This window comes from Hippocampus guttulatus, chromosome 3 (assembly GCF_054856545.1).
Source record: "Hippocampus guttulatus isolate MCC_2025c chromosome 3, RoL_Hgut_1.0, whole genome shotgun sequence".
Lineage (NCBI taxonomy): Eukaryota > Metazoa > Chordata > Actinopteri > Syngnathiformes > Syngnathidae > Hippocampus > Hippocampus guttulatus.
Window position 1 is genome coordinate 13693942 of NC_141263.1, and position 25908 is coordinate 13719849.

A 25908-nucleotide genomic window follows, 5' to 3' on the forward strand; every position below is an offset into this window, starting at 1 on the left:
AAACACAAACCTCAGAGCTACCTGATCCAGCGGTAGCAAACTGAAGTGAAATGCTGGGTGGAAACATGAGTCCAAGGTACCGTATTTTCACGACTATAAGGCGCCATTAAAAGTCTTAAATTTTCTCCAAAATGGACAGGACGCCTTTTGATGCGGAGCGTCTTGTGTATGCGCTGAGTTCCAAAACCTGACTGACAGCCGACACGCTGTTTATATAGAGAAAAGGCGGAAGTGACTGTGGACAGGCATGCGGCAAAGAAGTCGGCCAATCAGTGAAGGGTGGGCGTGTATATATACATATATGGAGAGAGAGAGAGAGAGAAAAGGCAGACGTGAGTGACGACAGGCATGCGGGGAAGAAGTCCGCCAATGAGTGAAGGGTGGGCATGTAAGTGGACGCTAAAGGGACGCCACAAGCAGGTACCAACACCTGTATAGAGTGTGGCTATGTGCATTGTTGCAAAACAACTTCGGTTTTGGTTTCTAAGAACCCCCGAAAATAAATTCTACAAAGAGACACGCCTACGAAGCTCAGTTCAAACTTCAAGCCATCGGTTATGCTTTTGGCATGCGTGCCCATCTCACAGCAGCGGTGAAAAACCAAGTCAAGCAAATGAACTCTGAGCTTGCCGTTATTCCCGGAGGCTTGACTAAAGAACTCCAACCGCTGGACATCGGCATCAACCGGGCGTTCAAAGTAAAGTTGCGAACGGCATGGGAACAATGAATGATCGATGGCAAACACAACTTTACAAAGAGTGAGAGGCAGCGCCGGGCGAGTTCCGCCACAATTTGCGAATGGATTGTGGCTGCTTGGACGAACGTGTCTGCTTGCACTGTTGTTTGAGTTTTTGGCAAAGCCGGCATCATTTCTGTGGAGCCACATGGCAATGAGAGTGACTGACAACGAGAGGGAACACGGCGTTTTTGATGGATTACCGGTACTTGCACAATTGTTCAATTCTGATACAGAGGATGAGGACTTTGATGGATTTCTGGGTGATGATTGATCGAAATACGTGAGTACATTGTACAATGGCTAAATAAAATACAACGGAACTCAGTTTTGCTTCCGTTGCCTTTTTAAAAACGTGTTTTTAGCTTGTATCTGTATGTCTTGGCATGCTACCGTATGCTTCAAGCTAACGTGTTTTTTTACCGTGCGCGCAGGCATGCCGTATGTTTAAGCTGGCGTATGTTTTACCACTTTAAAATTGCGCCCAATAATACAGTGTGTTTTGTCTATGTGTAAAATACAGAAATAGCACCCATTAATGAGACTGCGCCCAACCATACGGTGCGCCGAATGGTCGTGAAAATACGGTATATAGAATTTTAATCAAGACAATGAACTTGCTATAAAATAAGCTTTCTCATCACCAACACACGTTGCCTAAGAAGTTTCAGCACAGTATGGTTACCCAAGTTCTGTTAATATTTGATACCCATCAAAACAAAGTTATCCGTGTCCTCACGGTGACTCGTTTGTGTAATGAGTAAGTGAGCAGTTGATAAAATTCCGTTTTAGTATGTTCTAGACATAATGGTTTTCACAGTGAAGAGAAAATACAATATAGTATCGGAAACATTTCATCTGTTGGAAGTCAACCTGACTTGTTTTTGTCGAAATGCAGAGGTGCTTGTTGAGAGACATGGAATCAAGATGGTAAAATTCATTATATTCCAAAAATGGAAGCAGAGCTCACTCAGAAGGAAACCTTGTAGAGTGCAAAAAAAAATTCTACAAATGAATAGAAAATTAGGATTGTTAATAAACCACAAAATGTCAATTTAAGGTGTGTGATGCCTCTCCTACAATGAAGTCCCTCACACTCCATTCAGAGTGAATGCAGGTGACTCAGGGAGTCTGAGCTGATCCCAGAATTCCTAATTATCTGCCCAGCGGGAAGGATCAGGTCTGCACACTCTGTCTCAGAGCATTCTCGGCCTGGTGATACAAGCCGCACAGGCGCAAAGTGCTGGGCCATTGGGGCCAAGCCAGGTCTGCTCATTATACGAACTCATTCTTAGCATCTCTACAAAGCAAGTGCCACTTAGTTCCCACAGGAAGGGTTTGGGTCGGAATACTGCCCAGAGGGCAGAAACAAAACGAGCTGACAGAAAATGTTTACATTAAAACACATGAAAGCATGAAAAAATATATTGCCGGGCAATAGGTCGGTATCTGAACAATATGTCCATGAAAAACGTACGTATTGTCTATTATCTCAAAAGGGGTGTTCACACGGCACACATTTGCATCGGTGCTGGACTGACGCATTTTGTTGCGATATATCTTACACCGGTGTAAATTCTGTGTAGCGTTGACACGTATAACGCGGCTTACTAAAGAGAAGCGTGTTAACCCCAGTGCAGGCCCACTTGCGTTCACACAGCGGTTTCTGTGGTCGTGCAATACGATAATAATTATTACGTAATAATACGTAAATAAAACAGTGAGACATTGAGCAGGGGATGCGTAAGTGCACTTCCTTTTCCCCGCCTTGTTTGTGACATATCGAAAAACCATGGTTTATACTTCTACAGACAAATCAAAGCTGTTGTCTATCAGACATCGTAAAAGGATGAGAGTTATGCAATACCCGTATGTAATCAACTCTTCTTACGCGTAGTCTACCCTTGTAGCATTCACAAGCCCCATTTTATATCGGTGCTGCCCCGCAAACTAGCATTTACTCTGGAGTATATTTTTAAACCACCTCCTGAGCAGGGTGAAATTTGCTCCGGTTTAAGCTGTTTTCAGGGGCTACACCGGTATAACGTTGTACGTGTGAACGCTCTACGAGGGGCAGCCCCGGTGCTACACCGGAGTCAAAGTTGCCGTGTGAACACCCCTAAAGAGTTGTTGTAACTTTCAACTTGTAAATGCTGTATGTGACATCATGACTCCATGGATATGATGACAGTTGTGGCGCATCTTGATATGTTTATATTTAAATATACACACATTTTAATTTCATAATTATTTTTATATTTTATTTTATAATAATTATTATTACTTTATAATTTTTTAATTGTATAATTATTTAGCGAGTAATAATTTTAAAAAACAGTAAAAATTTTATGGATGTAAATATATATATATATATATGTATATATCAGTCTTCCTCAACTGGCGGACCGCGATCCACGACCGGACCGCCGACCTCCTCTGTCTTATATAAAATAAAAAATTATAAAGTGATTTTTACGTTATACATTTTATATTTTTGTACTATACTCTGCGCATTACCGCGATCGCTTGTTAAAATTATCCATTGTATTCTTTGCACTAACAGATGTAATGCAGAGGACCGCAGCAGCGCGACTTTGTGTGTATAATGTTTGACTGACTGGAGACCCTGGCTGAGGAGGGCATGTTGGCGATAACGATGCGCTGATTGGCTCCTCTGAACTGAAGGTGTGCCCATACATAAGCGTCAGCATATACGATGCGCTGATTGGCTCCTCTGAACTTAAGGTGTGCCCATACATAAGCGTCAGCACGCATCTATCCCAATACACACACATTCAAAATGGATCGTTGTGTCAGGAAACAGACGCATGCGCGACGCCACAGTGTGCTCACAGCTTCAGCCCAGGAGAGCCGCACACGGACAATTAGACAAAACGAATCGCGGGAGGTTTCGATTGTGTGCAGTTCTGCTCCCGTCTACCCGGGGATCTTTGCAGCTGTTTAACAGCAGAACACCGCAACATGGTAAATGAACATCACAATGGCGTCCTCAAATAATATTTGCATGCCTCAGACATTGCATTCACCTATAGTGGAAGAACAACACTGCACATTCCTGTGCTCCCTTGTGTCAGTATTTAAAATGGTTCTTAACTCCTCTTCTGATATATTTTTTAAGTGATTTCAGAGGGGATGTGAAAAGGGGAATTGTACAAATGAAAAGGATATTTTTGTTTTCATGTTTAGTATTTATTTTGGTAAAATTAGTATTTTGTTTTGTTTTTGTTAAATTAAGGGGAAAAAAGACAACTGCTGTTTAACAAAGTTAAAGTAAAAATGTCTTATTTCCCTAAAAGGACTATTTCTATTATTAAGCAGGCACAACTTAACAAAATAAAAGAGTTCCTGTGCCTCAACACAATACCTCTCATTATTTGCTGTGTACTGGCAAAGTGAATAATTGTTATTTTCATGCACCCCATTATTGGTTGGTTGTGAGGAGTGTTGATTTGTATAAGCTTGGCTTTACCATACTAAATGGGCATATAGCCCTGCTCCCCATGACCGCCGTGCATGGGATCGGACCTTGGTCTTATTAAAAAAAAAAAAGTGGACCTACAGCATTTCTAGTTGAGGACCACTGGTGTGTATATATATATATATATATATATACACAGTATATATACACACATGATGTATCTTCCATTCGATAGCAACAAGAATCGGATACTTTTTTTGCCAACAGAAACACAAAAATTCACTGGCGTCATTGAGCTTGCAAGACAAGTACAAATATATAACTCAATGAATAAACATACAATTTGAGCGAAGCGTGTTGTTTCACTTATCATCTCCATTTCTGGAATAAATGAATGCAGCCTAGCACAGCAGGTGAACTGTGCAAGTGCTTTGGCTCGGGCCAAAGCTTCTTATTTGCTTTCTCTTTTCAATATTCTTCTAAAATAAGTCTGGCCAAGCCAAGTGCAATTTGAGGTAATATTCTATGCAGATGTCCCACATCCAAGTTACAATCAGCCTAAGAGAATGTGAACATTGCCGGTCAACACCAGTCTCAGAATATGCGGCTCACTTCAGGTAAACACTACAATAATAAGCTAAGAAGCAGAAATTACAAATTGTGTGTACCGCAACACAGTTGCTATAGAGACTGTTGCTAATTAACTGCACTCTACCCCTGGATGACGAAGGGCTTAATGGCACTCAGGATGACTTCTCTTGAGATGAGCTCTGCATTTGGAACACATCGCCATCCCTAGAATCTCAAATACAAAATACCAGTCGCCACATAGCCAACTTTCATCTCACATGCCATGAGAGGTTGTGCCTCTCTGTAAGCGCGATAAACCTAGATTAAAGGACCATCACGTCACGCTTCGCAAAGACTTTGGTCCAGAGAGAAAAAGGCGAAATAAAAAAAAAAAAGAAAAACCTGTCGACAAACTTATCAAAAACTCTTTAGTTGCAACAAACATTTCACTGGTAAATAAATTCTAACAGCGTTCTAAACCATCATTTGGAAACCTTTACTCAGCCAAGGCACCTGTTTAACATTAAAAAAATAATCTCATGGCACAAGACCAAAGAAAGATGTATTAAAAAGGAGCAATACTGAAATTATGATGACCTGATCTCAAGTTAATAACAGATTTGTGTGAAATTTGGTCCTATTTAATTGAACACAAAGCTGATATACTCATAATCCATTATTTGTTCTGTTGTAAGCCATGACTTGTTCTGCCACTCTAATGGAAAAACATTTAATTGGTAGGACTGCAACAATACGTCCCGATAAGTCAATGACATGCATAGATGAACAAAGACATATCTGGAAATAATAACTAATACTTTCTGGACAAATTAAGTCAAATTTGGTTGGTTCCCGTGGCACCCTTGATGGGGTTTTTTACAGCACATTAGGCGCTATGACAGCCTGGTGCAAGTCAGTGCAAACTGAGGAAAAACTATTGCACTGAGGAAAAACTAATGATGAATGAAGTTGTTTCAGGTCATTCGGAAAATAGATTGTTTGGGCAAGTGGAATGACGCCTTCAATCCCACATGATGTAAACACTGAAAATGTGGAATTTTAACGATACACACCCGTTCAGAATTTAGAGACTGTTTCACATTCAATAGCATGAGAAAATGTTGACCGGTCGTGCATACCGTACACATAAAAACCTTGGAGTGCAGTCAGTGAAAAAAATTGTTTTTTCATTTCAAACATGAATAAATCAAAAATCAGTCAGCACCACAATTGTGGCGTCAGACTGAGGTGGAATGTACATTTCTTTAATTAGCTCCTTTATGAAGCCTCTTCAAATCTCCCTCCTCTGGGCGCATTTAAGGCAATTGAGATTGTCGATAATATGGTGACCCGAGATCAATTTCCAGGTCGCAGACGCAGCCAGCATTGACAAGGGAGGAGGGCGAATGAGACACAAGACACACTCACTATGTTCACTATCTGTCTTTATGGTGATTCTATTGAGGCTGCTAGGTCAAGACCACCATGCTGTTTTGTCCACTGATTCGGACAAATGATAAAGGTAAACATAAAAAAATAATAATAACAATAATAAATAAATTAATAAATACAAGGTCAGTGGGACACATTTTACTGCAGCCATAGCGTATCACCTTTAAAACCAAAAAAAGTAGAAAAAGACTGTTGTCATTGAACTTTACTAATATTGTATACTGTATATAATTTAAAAAATTCCTCGTCTCACCCCCCCTTGGGTGGTATCCGTCCCTCATTCAGCTCGGGTCCTCTACCAGAGGCCAGGAAGCTTGAGGGTTCTGCGCAGTATCCTTGCTGTTCCCAGCACTGCACATTTCTGGACTGAGATGTCCGATGTTGTTCCCGGGATCTGTTGCAACCACTCATCTAGTTTGGGGGTCACTGCCCCGAGTGCTCCGACCACCACAGGCATGACTGTCACCTTTAACTTCCAGGCTCTCTCCAGCTCCTCTCTGAGCCCTTGGTATTTCTCGAGTTTCTCGTGTTCCTTCTTTCTGATGTTTCCATCACTTGGGACCGCTACATCCACTACAACGGCTTTCCTCTGCCCTTTATCTATGATCACGATATCTGGTTGGTTCGCCATTACCATCTTGTCAGTATGGATCTGGAAGTCCCACAGGATCTTCGCTCTGTCATTCTCCACCACCTTCGGAGGTGTTTCCCATTTTGACCTTGGGGTTTCCAGTCCATACTCCGCACAGATGTTTCTTCGGTAGACTATGCCAGCCACCTGGTTATGGCGTTCCATGTAGGCTTTCCCTGCCAGCATCTTACACCCTGCAGTTATGTGTTGGATCGTCTCAGGTGCCTCTTTGCACAACCTACACCTTGGGTCTTGTCTGGTGTGGTATATCTGGGCCTCAATGGCTCTGGTGCTCAGGGCCTGCTCCTGAGCAGCCAGGATGAGTGCCTCTGTGCTGTCCTTCAGGCCAGCCCTCTCTAGCCACTGATAGGACTTCTTGAGATCGGCCACTTCAGTTATGGTCCGGTGGTACATCCCGTGTAGGGGCTTGTCCTCCCATGATGGTCCCTCTTCCAGCGCCTCATCTTCTGTTCCCCATTGTCTGAGACATTCTCTGAGTACGTTATCCGTTGGAGCCTTCTCCTTGATGTATTCATGGAGCTTGGATGTTTCATCCTGGACAGTGGCTCTCACACTCACTAGTCCCCGGCCTCCTTCCTTACGGCTTGCGTACAGTCTCAGGGTGCTGGATTTGGGATGGAACCCTCCATGCATGGTTAGGAGCTTTCGGGTCTGAACGTCCGTGGTCTGAATCTCTTCCTTTGGCCACCTTATTATTCCTGCAGGGTATCTGATCACTGGCAGGGCATAGCTGTTTATTGCCCGGGTCTTATTCTTGCCATTGAGCTGGCTTCTTAGGACTTGCCTCACTCGCTGGAGGTATTTGGCCGTAGCCGCTTTCCTTGTTGCCAGTTCGAGGTTGCCATTGGCTTGTGGTATACCGAGGTACTTGTAGCTGTCCTCAATGTCTGCTATTGTTCCTTCAGGGAGTGAGACCCCTTTAGTGCGGACTACCTTTCCTCTCTTAGTCACCATCCAACTACATTTCTCAAGCCCGAATGACATCCCGATGTCGCTGCTGTAGATCCTGGTTGTGTGGATCAGGGAGTCTATGTCCCTTTCGCTCTTAGCATACAGCTTTATGTCATCCATGTAGAGGAGGTGACTTCTGTCAACCAGGAGCTGATGTTTGGCTCCTCTGGTATCTCTACCAATGCCCTTCTGTGCTTCGCTCATGTATTGATCCATGTGTCCACTTATCTTAGCCGCAATGATGCCTGACATGAGCTTCCATGTTGTGGAGAGACAGGTTATTGGCCGATAGTTGGATGGGACTGCACCCTTTGAGGGATCCTTCATGATCAGGATCGTTCGCCCTTCGGTTAGCCATCCTGGGTGAGTCCCATCCCTCAGCAGCTGGTTCATTTGTGCTGCTAGGCGCTCATGGAGTGCTGTGAGTTTCTTTAGCCAGTAGGTGTGGACCATGTCCGGGCCTGGTGCTGTCCAGTTCTTCATATCTGAGACTCTTTCCTGTATGTCTGCCACTGTTATGGTAACTGGGTTCTGTTCAGGGAGGTTGCTGTGCTCCTCTCTCAGGGTCACCAGCCATTGTGCACTGCTGTTATGTGCAACCTCCTTCTCCCATATGCCTTTGCAGTACCTTTCAGTTTCCAGTCTTGGTGGGTCAGCTCTGTTGTTAGGACCCTGCCACTGAGCGTACACTTTCGCAGGTTGTGTTGCGAACAGCCTGTTTATTCGTCTGGCCTCATTCTCTTTCGTGTACCGCTTTAGGCGGCTGGACAAGGCTTGGAGCCTTTGTTTGGCAGTTTCGAGTGCTTCAGGTATGGTCATCTGGATGTACCTCTCGGGTCTCGGCCTTTTCATCACACCTCTCTGGGCCTCCGTCAATTGACTCACATCTTTCCGAGCCGCCTTGATCTTAGCCTCCAACCGTCTTTTCCATGGTGGGTAACGTATCTCATGGCTTCCATGGTTGCTCTTATAGCCAAGCATCTCAAGGATCACTGATGCTGAAGCGTATACACACATATATACATTTTTTTTCACAGATTAGGAAGAATTTATGCCTGTGACTATATTTATAATAGTTGTCCGTATGTGTTAGCACAGCGCTTGAGTGTGAATATTTGTTGTTTGACGGATTATCACTCCTGGAATACGATGCTAATTTTCTATTAGCCAGTCAATAGGAGTTCCCATTCGCTGCTAGCATGGGCACTGGTGAGTTTTCTAAAACAGAATATGTGTTGTATTCAAATATGTACCATGTATAATTCTTTTTGTTGTGTGTTTAGTATTCCAGTGTTATTTACCATCTTAAAGCACAGTCAAGAGAGGCAGAAGAACATTTGTCACACACTTGGGTTGCTTTCACAAGGAGGAACTTCACAATCACACATGACACTGTCCCGCACACTAATCCTTTTCCTTCAATTTTAATGTTTGCATGATTGTGAGAAGCCAAAATCAAAATCACAATTTTGTGAATTCATCACAATTTCTGATGAATTTGCTCATCCCCCAAATTACATCATTACATACTCGTCATTCCTCACATACAGTACTTCCCTCAAACATGTCTGTGCCTGTGATTTATTGCTAACTCATATCTAATAAAGGTTCAGTTGTGCTTGAGAGTGAGCTTAAAATATGATAACTTTTAATTGTGTTGCCTATGGTTTATTGTTCAACAGTTCAAGAGAGATGCATGAAACTCACTGGTGCGAATGTTGTCAGTGATCAGGCCTGCAGATTTACGGTGACAAAGAAGCCGTCAACTGACTCTGCGCAATCAATGTCACTTTGTCACTTTGTCTCTTTGTCTGTTGAAGGCTTGGGATTCAAGGTGAATTTACCGTTACTGTTTGTTTATTTTAAGGGGTGTTTCAAGAGACTGTAGTTCTAGCTGTTAAGTTTTATTAGCAAACCAATTTCAGTGACATTTTATAGTTAATTTGAACTTGTCCATTTTTGAAGAAAATTATTTTCTTGGCATTGTCAGATTTTGCATTGAAATGACATAAAAAATTTCCCTGAAAGATATTTTCAATAAAAGTTTGGGTTTTTTTCCCAAATTAACCTCTTATATGCTTAATTTATATTAATGTAGAATACCTGGAATAACAATGATTGGCTTCAACTGGGAAACCGAAAATAAAAAAAACTCATTTGAGAAAAAAATGTCGGTTTTTGCGTTTGAACTGTTGTTTAGTTGTGTGTAGTAACATCATTATTTTGGGCCTGTTTATTAAGCTTTGTGCTTGGGGGCGATAGTTGCTCTCTGCTTAAGGACTTGGCTTTATAACAGGTGACCAGCGGGGGAAAAAAATTGAAACTTGTTGAGGAACAAAATATCACCTGGCAAGCTTTTGGGGTTGTGCCATTATTAGGTTAATGATTATTTCAATGGTTGTCAAGCAGCCATACATTTTCTTGAAAAAGAAATACATTGTCACATCTTTTATGGAACGTTTCGAATTTGGGGCTTGACCTGAAATGGTTCGGGAAGCTCTGCCCTTGAGCAAGGCGCTTTATCACAGCAAAATCACTCTGACATCTCTCTTGCAGAATCCATTGTGCACTGTCTTTGTGTGTTGTTTCGACAACAAAGCGCAAAGAGAATTTTCCCTTGCGGGATTACCACATACACGCCACATTCAGTATGAAAAACATTGAAGGGGAGCTCAAAAACACACACAATAAAATGGTCATGTTTTAACCCAGAGCACTCAAAAAGCTTCAGTTTGCATGTGGAAGAGCAGATAGTAGGGGAGGTCCCATCTGAGGCCAGTGGCAGCTGACGGGGTTTCATTGCAATTCCTACAATTTACATTTCATTTGGCCAGAGGGGTCACATGACAGCTGCAAATGAATGCGCTGTGGGGTTTTCGACCACCACTTGACATTGACAAGCTGTGCAACTTGAAATCCTCAGAAAGAAAATATTCCTTCTTTCCATGACATCACCAAGCCAGAGATGGGGTAGAGGAGGGCAGGGAGAGAGGGGGCACAGCTGGTGGCAGCCACAGTACCATCTGCCACCGACTAATAGTTCATGCTGTTTTACTGACAAACTTGCACTTAAGCATCTGCACGGTCGCCACATTCTTAGTTTGAGATTGACCATCATGTATTAAGTGCAGTGATTGTGGTTTACTTGCCCAATTCAGTTTTTATAATGCTCTCAAATCTTAATTAAAATGCTAATAATGGGTAATAATATTTTGTTGCTGCAAGGACACCCAGAGGAAAAGATCCACTATGAATTCCACGCTTTTCATTGTTATGGTTTTGGTCTTTTTCATTGCTGATGAAAAAGGGAAGAGAAACATGATGAAATACTGTGGTGCCATTTTATATTTATTGTCTGATACACAAACTGGAAGGAAAAAGCAGCTTCTTGCTGCTGTGCATGTCTAAGTGGGGACTGTTGTCATCAGTTCAGCTTTTACACAGACAAGAGATGTGATTGTCAAAGCTTGAGAGAAGACTAAACTATACATATTTTGATGAGATTGATAGACCAGTCGGCAGTCTTGGAAATAAAGCTTGAATAGCCTTTAAATCCTCACATCAGCCAACGACAGTGGACGCCCGGTCTCACCGGGCTGAGCTTGCGAACGTCACATGACAAAATCCAGAAAACAGGTTAGCCGTGACGGTCGTTACATGGGCCCTTGGGCACTGTGATGGCAAAATGGCCATCCCCTGAGATGGATAAAAACGGGTGGATTTTGCTGCTTAATTCAAATTCCACAAACACAATATTAAGAAGAATACTTTGTTTAGAATAGTGCAGTGGTTCTTAACCTGGGTTCGATCGAACCCAAGGGGTTCAGTGAATCGGTCTCAGGGGTTTGACGAAGCTTCTGCCATGGAGGGTAAGACACACCCGACTCAACATGTCAATTAGTTATGACACACCCGCTTGGCCATCACTGGTTGCAGATGATCACATTACATTGCTTGTTCAATCAGTGCTGCAGGAAATTATTTTTAAAAAGTATACTTATCTGTTGAAATTTTATCTACTTTTTTCTGTTTTTAATAAATGCATTTTTTGCATCATATCTAGAATTTGTAAACAATATATACAGTATGTATTTTTCACTAAGAGTTCGGTGAATGTGCATATTAACTGGTTGGGTTCGGTACCTCTAAGAAAGTTAAGAACCACTGGAATAGTGGATGCGCATAGAAAATATTATTGTCATAAAAAATGGTTTACTTGACTTGCCCTTTAATGAAATAAAGTACATTTTTTTGTTTGGTTCCTTGTCGTTCAGCAGACACGCAAAGAAAATTGTACATGGCAGATTTGTACTCACCATACATCTTCCCCTCATCTGACAGGATGATCTTTCGACGTCCACAAGGAGGGTAAATAGCCAAGGCCTCTTGGAAGCTCTGTTCGATGTCAGGACTCCACACGCCTTCTGCGTCGTTGTCCACGGGCTTGTCTGCTGAATCGCTCATTCTCTCCATGTCTTCGGCAGGGCTTTCGCTGCCGCTCCAGCTGCTGGGATCAATGTTGGCGGTTGGGCTCTCCAAGCTAAAGCCTGGACCAAACTAGGGTGAGACCTGAAAAAATATAAAACATAAAGCGGTGCTTTAACTAACAAGTTCAGTTTGCTCCATGACCACTCTCATAGCGGAAAACACTTGTATCGCAAATCATCTTTCCCCATTGAAACTGGGATTGAAATTGAATATTTATTCCATTCCAGCCCGCATCGTGCTCTGTTTGTTGTGTGTACTAGACAGCAGTACAATACAGACAGACAGACTCAAGTGAAGAAGAATTTCTCAACTACAATAAGTGACTCAGTAGGATGCAGTGACATTGGTCGTTATTCGCAGAAAAAAAGACTATATGCCGATGAGTATTGCTGCTGTAAGTTGTCTGTCTACATGTGTTGCTACTGTTCTGTGATGTTCAAATGTCCATTGCTTAAAGGGTTATAACACTGCGATGCCAATGCTATTCGATAGGTCGTCAAGAGTGCTTTAGATTGTGTATTAGCATTTAGATAAGGCAGTTATGTGATTGTTTTAAATACATGTAATTCTCTTTATTTTTGTTTAGTTTGGCAGTAAACTTCAATTGGGAGACCCAATAAATAGCTACAAACTTCTTTTTGCACAATTATTCATGATCAAACTGCTGCTCGCTGTGAAGCTAGTTGAGTTGAGTTCGCTGCCACGGTATCGGGTTCTTATGTCAAATTTTAGCTTCCAAGTCAAGGCAAAAAACTAAAAAATATCACTCTGAAGAGCAGGCATCCATGGGCTTGAATGACTACTTAATAAATTAATGGACATGCCATGAGAAAAGGTAAAACACTGCATTATGTGATAGGAGAACCGCTGATGCCTGAATTGAGACTCTCTTGTGCTCTCACAAACACACTGACAAAAACAAAAGCAGCTTATCATCATTTTCTTCTTCCAACCGCCGTACTGCAATCAACACCTGCACATAATCACTGTTCAGCCAATGCAAGACAACCGCACAGCCCATAATGTACGCTTTCATAATGCAGGCACATTCAGACATTCTAGACGCGGTCATGTATTGTATGTTACATTGAATTATGTCCCTAGCTCATCAAAACATACAATACAGATACCAGTGAGATGACAATTCAAGGCCATATATTTATTACCTTGATCTCATGTCACATGCACAGGAATATAAAACCAAATATTATGGGAGATTCCCATCATGCCGTAAAACTTAAGGAAAAGAGAACTATTTTTACTGTCCACTTTGTGGCTTGCTCATCAACTCACTAATATCGAACAGTAGCACCATCGGTATGGATGGCGGATTGGGTGCATTGTTATTTTGTTGTGTAAAATGAGCTGGCAAATCTACCCTTCATTTAGCAGACACACAAGTATAAACTATATCAACCACGAATGGAATGTAAAGCCTGAAAAAGTCACAAAAGCATAAAACACTGACTTTTGAAAAGAAGCGACAACCATATGCAAGCCAGCCAGTCAGTGCATAGCTACCGTAGCAGCTTGCACTAGAAGCTACTTTTCTTATTTGCTAAGAATTTAAGTCTGCTTACTTTTGGTAACTTTTGTGGTTATTCTTCTCATTTAGTTTTGTTTATATCTTACTAACATGCTTATTTCAAAAATGGTGATGATTCTGGCTGAAATGTGGTCTCGCAAAGTGAGCCGGGAGCTGATGTCACACATTTTGTTTGATGTCCAAAAAGGCCATTTAAGCCCTACCTTCACCAAAACTTGCAGTCAAATTCCAACTTTTATGAAGTCTAAGTTGCTAAACTTGGGAAGGTCCACTATAGTCACTACACTTGTGAATTCTACAGTCAACCTCAAAATGAATATATAATGAACTATGAATAGTTATATGACATTGCATGAAACTAATTGTTAAGAGTTAAAGAGTATTCACATAGCAAAAGCTGTCTATAAGTGGGGATAGTAGTATGTTTCTTTCAGCATGTCAGTTCATGAAGGAGGGAAGGGTGTAACCTAAGGGGGGTGGGGGGACTTCCAGTGAACGAGAGCGCATTTACTGAATTCCGTTATTGTGTGTAAACTGCTGACACTACTAAACTACCTCACAACTGATCGGAGGGTGCTAAGGGTTGGTGGGCCCAAATTTAAACCTCGATAAATTCAGAAGCTTTTAAAGCTTTTCTGGATGTGTTCCTCTTATTGTAGCCTGATGCAAAACAAATTAATATCTGAATGTAAAAGAAAAAGTCCACATTAGGTCTGTATTTTTTTTTTTTATTGGAAAGGTGGTATTTTAAAAAGACTTGGGGTACATTTCCTGCCCAAAAGGGACAGAAAAGCTAGGATGTTTCTACCAGGCTAAAGGAAACAAACTCTGTACATTAATTAGTTTCTCGGCACCACTTAACAGCGTAAACACATTGTCATTCTGCCTTGCTTGCCTACACTGATTGCACGTTTATATATTGCAACAGCTCAACATTCAAGGCTAGTCCATCTTGTCTCTGTGCAGTTTCTATAGAGCAGCAAAGCACAGCAACGGTATAACATTGCTTGCCTGAGATGGCTGGGTAAAAGCATCTATTGATTTGGACAACGAGGAACCAGGTCTTCTTTGTCATCCTTGAGACACTCTTAATGATGATGTCTCGGGCAATCACACCAAGTTAAATCTACCTAGACTTCTTTCATCCCTCTTTCTATGTGGCTTTATGTTCAAGATTTCAGGATTTCAAGTCAATCCTCAAGCCAAGCAGAACAGCTTAGTGTTAACTATGAGCATACTTTGCAAGTGACATTGCAGTGTCCTTTTGGAGCATAATGAGATGAAGTATTGTAAATTTCTTACTCACACCGTAAGGCTTGTCAGTGCTTCAAATAGTGTTTTTTTTTTTAATGACAGTTGATAACAATCATAAACAAAGTCAAGTGCCTTACTGAATGTTCTATATTGCTTAATAACATCCCTTTTTAATTTAACATTTTAAAACAAAGTGCCATTGTGTTTAATTTTTCCCCTTCCTATTTTGGCAAGCAGTTGGATAACCAAAGACTACTTAAAATATTCCCGTGAAAATTTGCAGAAAAGTGCTGGGCACAGGCCAAAGGTGAAACCCATTACCTTTTAATGCAGATCGGGATGTATTGGAGCTGCAGACTCCAGATTTGTGTGCTTTTCTCTACACTTAATAGAGGACTGCAGTCTACTTGATGCAGTTAATTTTTTCAAACTTGATAAAGACAGTTAAAAAAATTCACGGACATTGAAAGAGTACACATTAAAGCAATTAGCTAGTTAACCACTGTATGTCTTTGGATAGACAGAGAAAAATACTGTACCATAAGATGGATACAATATTCGTTCACAATATTATGAATTAGTTCCTCCTCTAATATTAACATTACACATAGTCTTTTATTAAGTTAGATGTTACAACATTCAGGGAGAAACTTAATATTACTATGAATATACAAATTGACAATTGATCTGCTATATTTTACATGTACTGTATGGGTGGTGTTGTTGTTGGGGTTTTTTTTTTTGCATCTCCTTGTTTTACTCATGCTGTGCTGTGCATGAAATGTCACATTTTTCTACCTGTTTAATGTGAAATGCGGTGAGGGGCAATTCTGTGTAGTAACAGTGACAAAGGAATAGTAAGTGGGGTTATTCAGGTGCAGACACCTGATGTCGGGTGCATACATTTTCTGATTTAACAGCTGCAACAGGTCCGATAAGGTACTATCTTGGAACTGACCTCTGCCAAGGCAAGACTGAGATTTGTTGATTAGTCCATTCAATACTCGTACACAGTTGCTTTAATACAACTACCATAACTAGAACTGATGTGTAAATCTCTCAAATATTCCACATCTTATTTTTGGTTTGTTGACTTGGTTCTCAGCTCAAATAAATTGTTTTGAGTATAAGTCATATCTACCCTCAATAGATGAGCTTCTTTGCATCCCTAAATTGGATGCTTCTGCTAAAAGTCATCAATGAAGGGGGTCTCCTAGTTCCGTAGAATCTGGGCCGGGTCCTAATTGTGTTTTTCACGGGAAAGTATGAATGTCACCCATAGAAACACTTGTGGCTTACAGATAATTGCATAGTTTCCTCCTTTCAGAGCGTACACCATAGAAATGATCTTGCTCGTCAGATCTGGGGGAGAGAGATGGCCAGCATTGCAATAAGTGACAGCGGTAGCTAAGCAGAGTAGTAGCTCTGACACGGCATTACGGGAAATTATACTTAACAGTGAGATTACATAAACCACTCACCGAGGTGGAATCCAGCTCCTTAAATTAAGAGAACCCATTTCAGCCATCAGACAGAGCAAGGTAATGAAATAGCAGATGAGAGGTCTCAAATGTAATTTTCCATGTGGAGTTCTTTTGTGCTGTTATCTCAGAAGGCGCAATAATGATTCCATGAATGACTTTTGTGGGCTCCATAATAACCCGCGGTAGTTAAGGCCGCAATGTGTAAAACCATAATTACGGTGCGATTTAAAAACGTAACATTTTCCGGATGTTGTAAAGACATAATTATTACAGCAATGTCAAAAGTATTTCATTTTGAGCAATGTGCAAACAACTATGAGCATTCACAATCGCAGCTTCTATTATATGGCGAATTAAAACGTAATGTGGAAAATTGTTTAACGTCTGTGAAAACATATCTCGGAGGACCTTGAGATGCATTTATAAGGCCATGTGAATGCTAAACTTGAATGCAAAAATAAATCCAGGCAAATACCCTTGTAATTACCTTTCTGATTATTATTATTTGTGCACATCTTTCCCACACAAGCCAAAGTTCACCATGAATTTCATTTCAATCAGGGTGACACATCGACCCCAAGCTTGAAAACTGAAAATGTTTTTTCTGAGGCACAGAAACAAACACCTGTACTCCTACTGAATTCACGAGACAAAAATGAAATGGAAAAATAGGAATTAAACCAATTTAAAAGCCATGGCAGAAATATTTTGGGTATTTTTTTGCAGATTACCAGATCATAGCTGGAAGGAAGAAAAAGAAAGATGACAATAGCGGTACCAATTTAGGACGGTCAGCTAAAGAGGTTTCAAGACTTTCTTAGGTTGATCATCTCGGCAAATGGCTTTGTGTTCATTTCATGCCCCTTTGAACCGGTAGGCTTAGATGCTGTGAATCTGTCTCATGTCATCACACTCAAACCTGAGGCCTGGCCCTCACTACCCAGCAACCATCAGGCCACTGTGGGATCAATCTTTGTTTGCCTGAGAATAGGATTGATTTACAGGTTCTATCAAAGCCGCCCTCGCTCTACCCGCCTCAGAATGAGAACCACGTAGCAACAACATGGCCTGGACAACATCAGACACATCTACAGTCCCCGAAAAGAGACACAGTTGAAAGGTTGTCCACCATAACACAAAGGTAAATTTTCTTGTGAATTTAAGGCAAACAGGCTCCTTCTTGTAATACTGAAACACGTAAAAATAAAACGTACCTTTCAAATATAACACCTTGGATATTTGCCTATCAAAAATATGCGGCGCATTCCAGACAGCAAGAATGCAGTGGCGTGGCGCGCGAGCTGAACACATAAAGCTCAGGAAATTAAAGCTGTAAATAAAGGTCCGTCAGATAAAGGATCTTGTGACAGTTATGAGCGCGGAGCCACAGGCTCATTCAGGACGCGTGCGGACAGGCATGAAAAAACAAATCACAGAGATGAGTGTTAGGACCACCATTTGCATTTACATTTCCTTGTCTACAGCCATCATTCGACCTGTACCATCATTCGGCCTGTACACGGTTTCCTCAAAAAAATTCTTCCCATTGCAAGATACTACATAGTACACTTAACACAATATCTTTTGCTAGAAGCACAATGTAATTCAATGTCTTTAGTTTTATTGCTCACCAAATACCAGGTTCTGGTCATGAAAAGGAGTCATTCGACATGTTAAATTGTGTGTGGACATGAATTACACTTTAAACAGTTTGGTAGGGAATTGTAAGGAAAAGTAAAGTACAATATCACGTTCAAGCAGAAGAGTACCCACCCCTCCAAAAAAAAAAAAAAGAGTGCAACATTTGCTCTCACAAACAAAACTCAAATGATATGGTGAGCCCCGCAGCGACACCGTCTCCAAATACAGCAAACATTAAAGTACCGGTACTGCAAAAGTTTAGTTTAGTTTTATATTTTAGATATTTTACTACAATGTATTTACTGTATGTCTCCCTTTTAAGATGATGTTGCTACTCCCCCCATACCCCCCCCCCCCACACACACACACAAAAGGTACTCTGACCATCAATCAAACACTTAATTTTCCTTCCTCAGTGCCATCGGAATCTGGCTGAAATCAGTGGTGTCCAAACTATGGCTCGGGGGCCATTGTGGGCCGCCATCCATTTTCAGTGGCCCGCGTGTATATATATATATATATATATATATATATATGCGGCTGTATAGCTCAGTTGGTAAGGCATCGGTTTGGCATATGGGAGACGGTGGTTCGAATCCCGCTTGGGGCAAAAAATGAGCACATAACACCATCCAGTGTGGGTCCTTGGGCAAGATCCTTCACGCTAATGCCTACCTCATACAATGATGAGAGACAATAAAATGAATGACATGCCGGCTCAGACATCGCCCGGCCAAACAAGGTCTGCGTCAGGTGCTGGGGAACCAGAGCACCTTGATGAAAAATGGGCTATTGGAACAAAGCGGAGATGGGCGAGATGCGATAACATGGCTCTGTTGGAATGCTACTACTCAAGCAACCCTAGTCAGAGGGGTTACATGCAGAGAATGTGGGCTGAATGGTTACTTCGAAACCCACAGTCACGGTTGACCACGAAACAACTAGTAACTCAGTGTTCCAACATCCACAAACGGCAACTGCTGTCACAACTTGAGATTGATGAGGTACAACGCAGGTTCCATGATGAAGGGCCCCAGGCTGCCAGATCAGAGGAGGAGGTCATACCAGAGATTGGGAGGCAAGCCCCAATGAATGCAGATGATGAGATTGGGAGGCCAGCCCCAATGAATGAAATGCTGAGCGAGGCAGCAACTGACCTGAAAGCTAAGATTATGGCGAGAATGAAAGCTGGGCAACCTAGAAACCGATTGCAACGGCTATGTGAAGTACCACCTGAAAGTCTCATGGAAAGTGTGAATGCAGCACTGCGGGCGATCCCTACCGTAACGATCACGGAAACCAATGAGCTGATATACGCTTCAGCATCAGTGATCCTTGAGATGCTTGGCTATAAGAGCAACCATGGAAGCCATGAGATACGTTACCCACCATGGAAAAGACGGTTGGAGACTAAGATCAAGGCGGCTCGGAAAGATGTGAGTCAATTGACGGAGGCCCAGAGCGATGTGATGAAAAGGCCGATACCCGAGAGGTACATCCAGATGACCATACCTGAAGCACTCGAAACTGCCAAACAAAGGCTCCAAGCCTTGTCCAGCCGCCTAAAGCGGTACACGAAAGAGAATGAGGCCAGACGAATAAACAGGCTGTTCGCAACACAACCTGCGAAGTGTACGCTCAGTGGCAGGGTCCTAACAACAGAGCTGACCCACCAAGACTGGAAACTGAAAGGTACTGCAAAGGCATATGGGAGAAGGAGGTTGCACATAACAGCAGTGCACAATGGCTGGTGACCCTGAGAGAGGAGCACAGCAACCTCCCTGAACAGAACCCAGTTACCATAACAGTGGCAGACATACAGGAAAGAGTCTCAGATATGAAGAACTGGACAGCACCAGGCCCGGACATGGTCCACACCTACTGGCTAAAGAAACTCACAGCACTCCATGAGCGCCTAGCAGCACAAATGAACCAGCTGCTGAGGGATGGGACTCACCCAGGATGGCTAACCGAAGGGCGAACGATCCTGATCATGAAGGATCCCTCAAAGGGTGCAGTCCCATCCAACTATCGGCCAATAACCTGTCTCTCCACAACATGGAAGCTCATGTCAGGCATCATTGCGGCTAAGATAAGTGGACACATGGATCAATACATGACAATACACAGAAGGGCATTGGTAGAGATACCAGAGGAGCCAAACATCAGCTCCTGGTTGACAGAACAGTCGCACAAGACTGCAGGTCCCGACGTACCAACCTGTGCACAGCCTGGATTGATTACAAGAAAGACTGGATACATGGATCACTGAATGCTTGGAGTTGTATAAGGTGAACAGGACCCTAAGAGCCTTCATTGCGAACTCGATGAGGATGTGGAAAACCACACTTGAAGCAAATGGCAAGCCACTTACCCAAGTGTCCATCAAATGTGGCATATACCAAGGTGATGCACTCTCCCCACTGCTGTTCTGCATAGGACTGAACCCCCTAAGCCAAGTAATCACCAAGACAGGCTCCGGATACCGCCTCAGAAATGGAGCTACGATCAGTCACCTCCTCGACATGGATGACATAAAGCTGTATGCTAAGAGCGAAAGGGACATAGACTCCCTGATCCACACAACCAGGATCTACAGCAGCGACATCGGGATGTCATTCGGGCTTGAGAAATGTAGTCGGATGGTGACTAAGAGAGGAAAGGTAGTCCGCACTGAAGGGGTCTCACTCCCTGAAGGAACAATAGCAGACATTAAGGACAGCTACAAGTACCTCGGTATACCACAAGCCAATGGCAACCTCGAACTGGCAACAAGGAAAGCGGCTACGGCCAAATACCTCCAGCGAGTGAGGCAAGTCCTAAGAAGCCAGCTCAATGGCAAGAATAAGACCCGGGCAATAAACAGCTATGCCCTGCCAGTGATCAGATACCCTGCAGGAATAATAAGGTGGCCAAAGGAAGAGATTCAGACCACGGACGTTAAGACCCGAAAGCTCCTAACCATGCATGGAGGGTTCCATCCCAAATCCAGCACCCTGAGACTGTACGCAAGCCGAAAGGAAGGAGGCCGTGGACTAGTGAGTGTGAGAGCCACTGTTCAGGATGAAACATCCAAGCTCCAAGAATACATCAAGGAGAAGGCTCCAATGGATGACGTACTCAGAGAATGTCTCAGACAATGGGGAACAGAAGATGAGGCGCTGGAAGAGGGACCATCATGGGAGGACAAGCCCCTACACGGGATGTACCACCGGACCATGACTGAAGTGGCCAATCTCAAGAAGTCCTATCAGTGGCTAGAGAGGGCTGGCCTGAAGGACAGCACAGAGGCACTCATCCTGGCTGCTCAGGAGCAGGCCCTGAGCACCAGAGCCATTGAGGCCCAGATATACCACACCAGACAAGACCCATGGTGTAGGTTGTGCAAAGAGGCACCTGAGACGATCCAACACATAACTGCAGGGTGTAAGATGCTGGCAGGGAAAGCCTACATGGAACGCCATAACAAGGTGGCTGGCATAGTCTACCGAAGAAACATCTGTGCGGAGTATGGACTGGAAACCCCAAGGTCAAAATGGGAAACACCTCCGAAGGTGGTGGAGAATGACAGAGCGAAGATCCTGTGGGACTTCCAGATCCAGACTGACAAGATGGTAATGGTGAACCAACCAGATATCGTGATCATAGATAAAGGGCAGAGGAAAACCGTTGTAGTGGATGTAGCGGTCCCAAGTGATGGAAACATCAGAACGAAGGAACACGAGAAACTCGAGAAATACCAAGGGCTCAGAGAGGAGCTGGAGAGAGCCTGGAAGGTAAAGGTGACAGTCGTGCCTGTGGTGGTCGGAGCACTCGGGGCAGTGACCCCCAAACTAGATGAGTGGTTGCAACAGATCCCGGGAACAACATTGGACATCTCAGTCCAGAAATGTGCAGTGCTGGGAACAGCAAAGATACTGCGCAGAACCCTCAAGCTTCCTGGCCTCTGGTAGAGGACCCGAGCTGAATGAGGGACGGACACCACCCGAGGGGGGGTGAGACGAGGAATTTATGATATTTGACATGGACCGCAAGGCTAGTTGAACAAACAAGGTAAAGGTGGGCAGAGTGAGGGAAGAAGGGAGGGCGTCAGAAAAATATGTGCCATTAACACTAGTAAATTTGTTTCTATACTGTAGAACTTTTCTTGATGTAGTAAATAAAGATAATTCAGTTTTAGAGGCAAAAATTGTTTCTTCCACTTTTGTGCTCTATAGCTGATTTATGAAGACATCGCATTAATCAAGTAACTGAAAATGGTCACATTACTACAGTTTGTTCTTTTTTGGTTTTTGTTCTGAATGTGTGGCACAACCCCAACACAAGACCATGTTGTGTGATGACAGTGTCTGGAAATATGAAAAAGACGCTTCTCTCAAGTGTTATTTCTCTGGTTTCACTGCAGTTGATATCCACACATGAGGGTGGTGAAAAAAAGAGCCGCATTTCCCCCAAGAGGTACAGTTCAGCTTAGTTCAGAGCTGTGTTTCCACCGTGGAATGTGTAAAGGAGCTGACGACGGCTGCATCGGCTATGTAAATACGTACTGTGGCATCATCGCAGCAACACGGAGCAGTGTTGTTCGCTGGCATTTGACAGATGTCCAAAATTTCTTTCGAGATCAATAAAGTCTCAACCTACAATTATTCCTAAACAAGGAACACGGCGAAAGTTCTGTTGTCTGTCTCCACCCTCCTAAAAGTTGTTTTGGTTCAATTCCAATTTGCTGGTGACCAATCAAGTTCCAAACTGTACAATGACTCCACTACAGAGGCCCATAAAGTGACAGAAAGTGCCACAGAGCAGTTTCATATAGCGACGACAGCAGATGACGAGTCAAAAGCCCTCCGGAAATTAGCCGACTGAAAGACGAGTCGCCCAAAACACTTGATTTGCACCTTTAAACGTTGATGCAGAGCACCGTGGCAAAGTCAAATCTAAGCTGACTAATTGGTCCAATCCTGAGTAGCCATTACAACTTTTCATCATGCAAAATTTAAAAATAACATTTTAGATTGTTAACTCTTATCCAGTGGTGTCGTCCAGGGTATGCATGAGTATATGGCAAACAATTTGCATGTATTTTTCAGTCAGCATTGCATATAGCCACTTCGAAATCCCCTCTGCTGTGTACTCTTTAGTAATATCTGTGAGTCAGAACCCATTTTTTTTCCCTCAAGGATGGTGAAGCCATGACCCACCTCTGCCTCTAATTGGCTGGTACTCGCTGCCTTCCCTGATTAGATTCGTTAACTTTAGGAATGAGGACTGATGAGTTAATCAGAGGCAGACGAAGGGCGGCTTATGCCGAGGAAAATATTGCTAACACGTCAGGTGCCGGTGCCACCCCAGGGTGATTGACGGGTCACTCGACATCTTGAAAGATGTGCGATTATTGGAAATGCGAGAAAAGCAGAATGAAGGCCTTTCAATTGAGTGGCACAGATCCAGAGAACAAAATGAATCATTGTTTTAAAATACTGGCAATATGACGGCACATTTAGATGAGGAGAGATTTTGTCGCAAATAGTTCAACCGTGTGTGTCAGTTAACAGTATGAAATGGTATCCTAACATTTGCCAAGAGATACCTAGATATTAGGATAAGTAGGGAACTCACATAATTGTTAGTTTTCTGTAAATTTAGTGTCGAATTAATCCAAGTTTGAAAATAATTTCATGCCGGACTGTAATGTTAGGTGAAACTTTATCTCAGTGTTTATGATTTTAAGGTCTAAATACGGTAATAACATTATCCATTAGCCAAGTTAATTCATCATCTAGTTTAATTTTATAGTAGGTAGGCTGGTAGTTGATTTCAAAGTAATTTGAAACCCAAGAATGGGGAGAAATAATTTAAGATTCGGACTATAACAATAAAGAAGTCTAACCAGACAGTTCATTTTGAATAGGGGCAGGTAACAATGGAAAAAAAAGGGAGATATTGCCGAATTTTTTGTAAAGAGGCACAAATCAGGCCCAGACCAGGCCTAGACAGAGGTGTTGACGTGTTCTATATTTTTGTTATATTTTCATTCTTCATTGTTCACTAAATATTGTTTAATAACATGTGATTTATATGTTTGTCTCATGATAAATACATTTTAGATTCATTCAGGCTGTTTGTGTTCCCAATAATAATTACCGACTGCTTCTAATTAAGTCGTGATAATTTTATTATTGTGAGCAAGTAGAAATGATGGATTTTTCTTACATGTTAGTGTACATACTGTACACTTGGCATAAAAACTGGCTCTTGATTTTCACGCCAGGGCAAGTTTTGTTTACCGTGTTTCGGAATATCACACACCGTGCTGCGCCATGTTGAGTGGTCTGGTGACAGGAGGGCGTTTTCTTTCACACACCCTGCCAATTTGGTGACTGCAAGTAGACTCAACTTTAGACAAGCAAGGAGCAGGTCTAGGTTGTGGCACAGCTGGTGGAAAGCGAATTTGGTGAATTTGATCGTGTGGCAAGCAGACTTCACAGTGGTGTTCTGTGATCGCCCTGGCCAACTTAACATACTCTACAAGTGGAGATCTTCTTGCAGTTCCTTCCTTATAATCATGCATCAATTTCCAGTTTGAACTTCAGCAAGTCCATTTCTGCTTCCGCTATGTCACAGACTGTGTGCCCCCAACCCGCGCTGAATTTAGAGGGAATGAGGAGAGCTGCTTCCATTGGAAACATCCTGACGATGTTCACTCCCACCACGGTGCAATCAGCCTTTTCTAAATGGCTTTCCTTTGGTATTTTCGTAGATGGGCGCATCTATGAAAATACCAAAGGAAAGAAAACTCCAACCATGCGCACAGTTGAATTGCGCTTTGCAGACTAAATGCAGGGTCAATTTTACATTTATCTCAAGGCCGATTAAAAACTGACAGGGTACGTTCTGCTTTTGAATGTGACAACCTTCCCCTCTTGTTTATCTGTGCCTCCACAGAATCCAGGGTACCTTTGGCCAGAGAGCCTGATCTCTGCCAGTCCTGGTTACAGTGCAGCGATGATTGAGGAGGTGTCATGTGGAAATTTGGAGCCATCTCTGATTAGAGAATATGTTTGAATAGAAGCCAAAAATTATACACACTTTAAGTAAATGAAGCGGCCTCACGCCTTTGTTTCCCATTAATCATCGAAGGCTGAGCACCATGGTCACTACTATTGGCTGCACAGGGAGAGGAAGTTGTTGAAGCCCAGATATCCTGTCTTCATTGCGGTTAAGAATTCCAGTTGTTAGAAAGTTACTCCGACCGTGTGATGACTCAGACTACAATAGTATGTTTCTTTTCATTAGTCTCTCTTAAATTCATGCAGAAACACCTTTCAGGAAAATTCATTTTAGGAATGAGATTTTGAGACAAGACGGTTGGATTCAATTATATTTACAAATGATACAGGTTATAGATTTGGAAAACTGAAACATGACAGACTAACAGAGCCTGTCTTTTTTAACTTGCATGGCTTTTGAAAGGAAAAAAAAGCAACAACAACTGTGCTGCATTAACTAAGAAGGTCTGACAGGACCAAAGTGCTTCCGGTAGCCAGTCTACCATTTATGGCTCCAGTTTGAAGCACATTTTCTTAGATGACGTCAGTGGCTTTGAGACAGCTTTTCCTTTTTCGTGGCACTCTCGGCTGGCCTCAGTGGGCTTTGCTCAAACTGCTGAGCAGCCGCGCAGACACGCTCTAAAAT

At 42.5% G+C, this 25908-nt stretch overlaps 1 protein-coding gene across 8 annotated transcripts in view; it reads right to left on the reverse strand.

Moving 5' to 3' along the window:
- The window catches only part of tead1b (TEA domain family member 1b), a 55794-nt gene that overhangs the window by 27253 nt on the left and 2633 nt on the right, over positions 1–25908 (reverse strand). For all 8 annotated transcript variants that reach the window (XM_086106895.1, XM_086106901.1, XM_086106900.1 and 5 more), the window contains one exon: positions 12117–12369. In XM_086106895.1, coding sequence (XP_085963021.1) covers positions 12117–12273 — 157 coding nt within the window. In that variant the 5' untranslated portion in view covers positions 12274–12369. The remainder of the gene's footprint in view (positions 1–12116; positions 12370–25908) is intronic.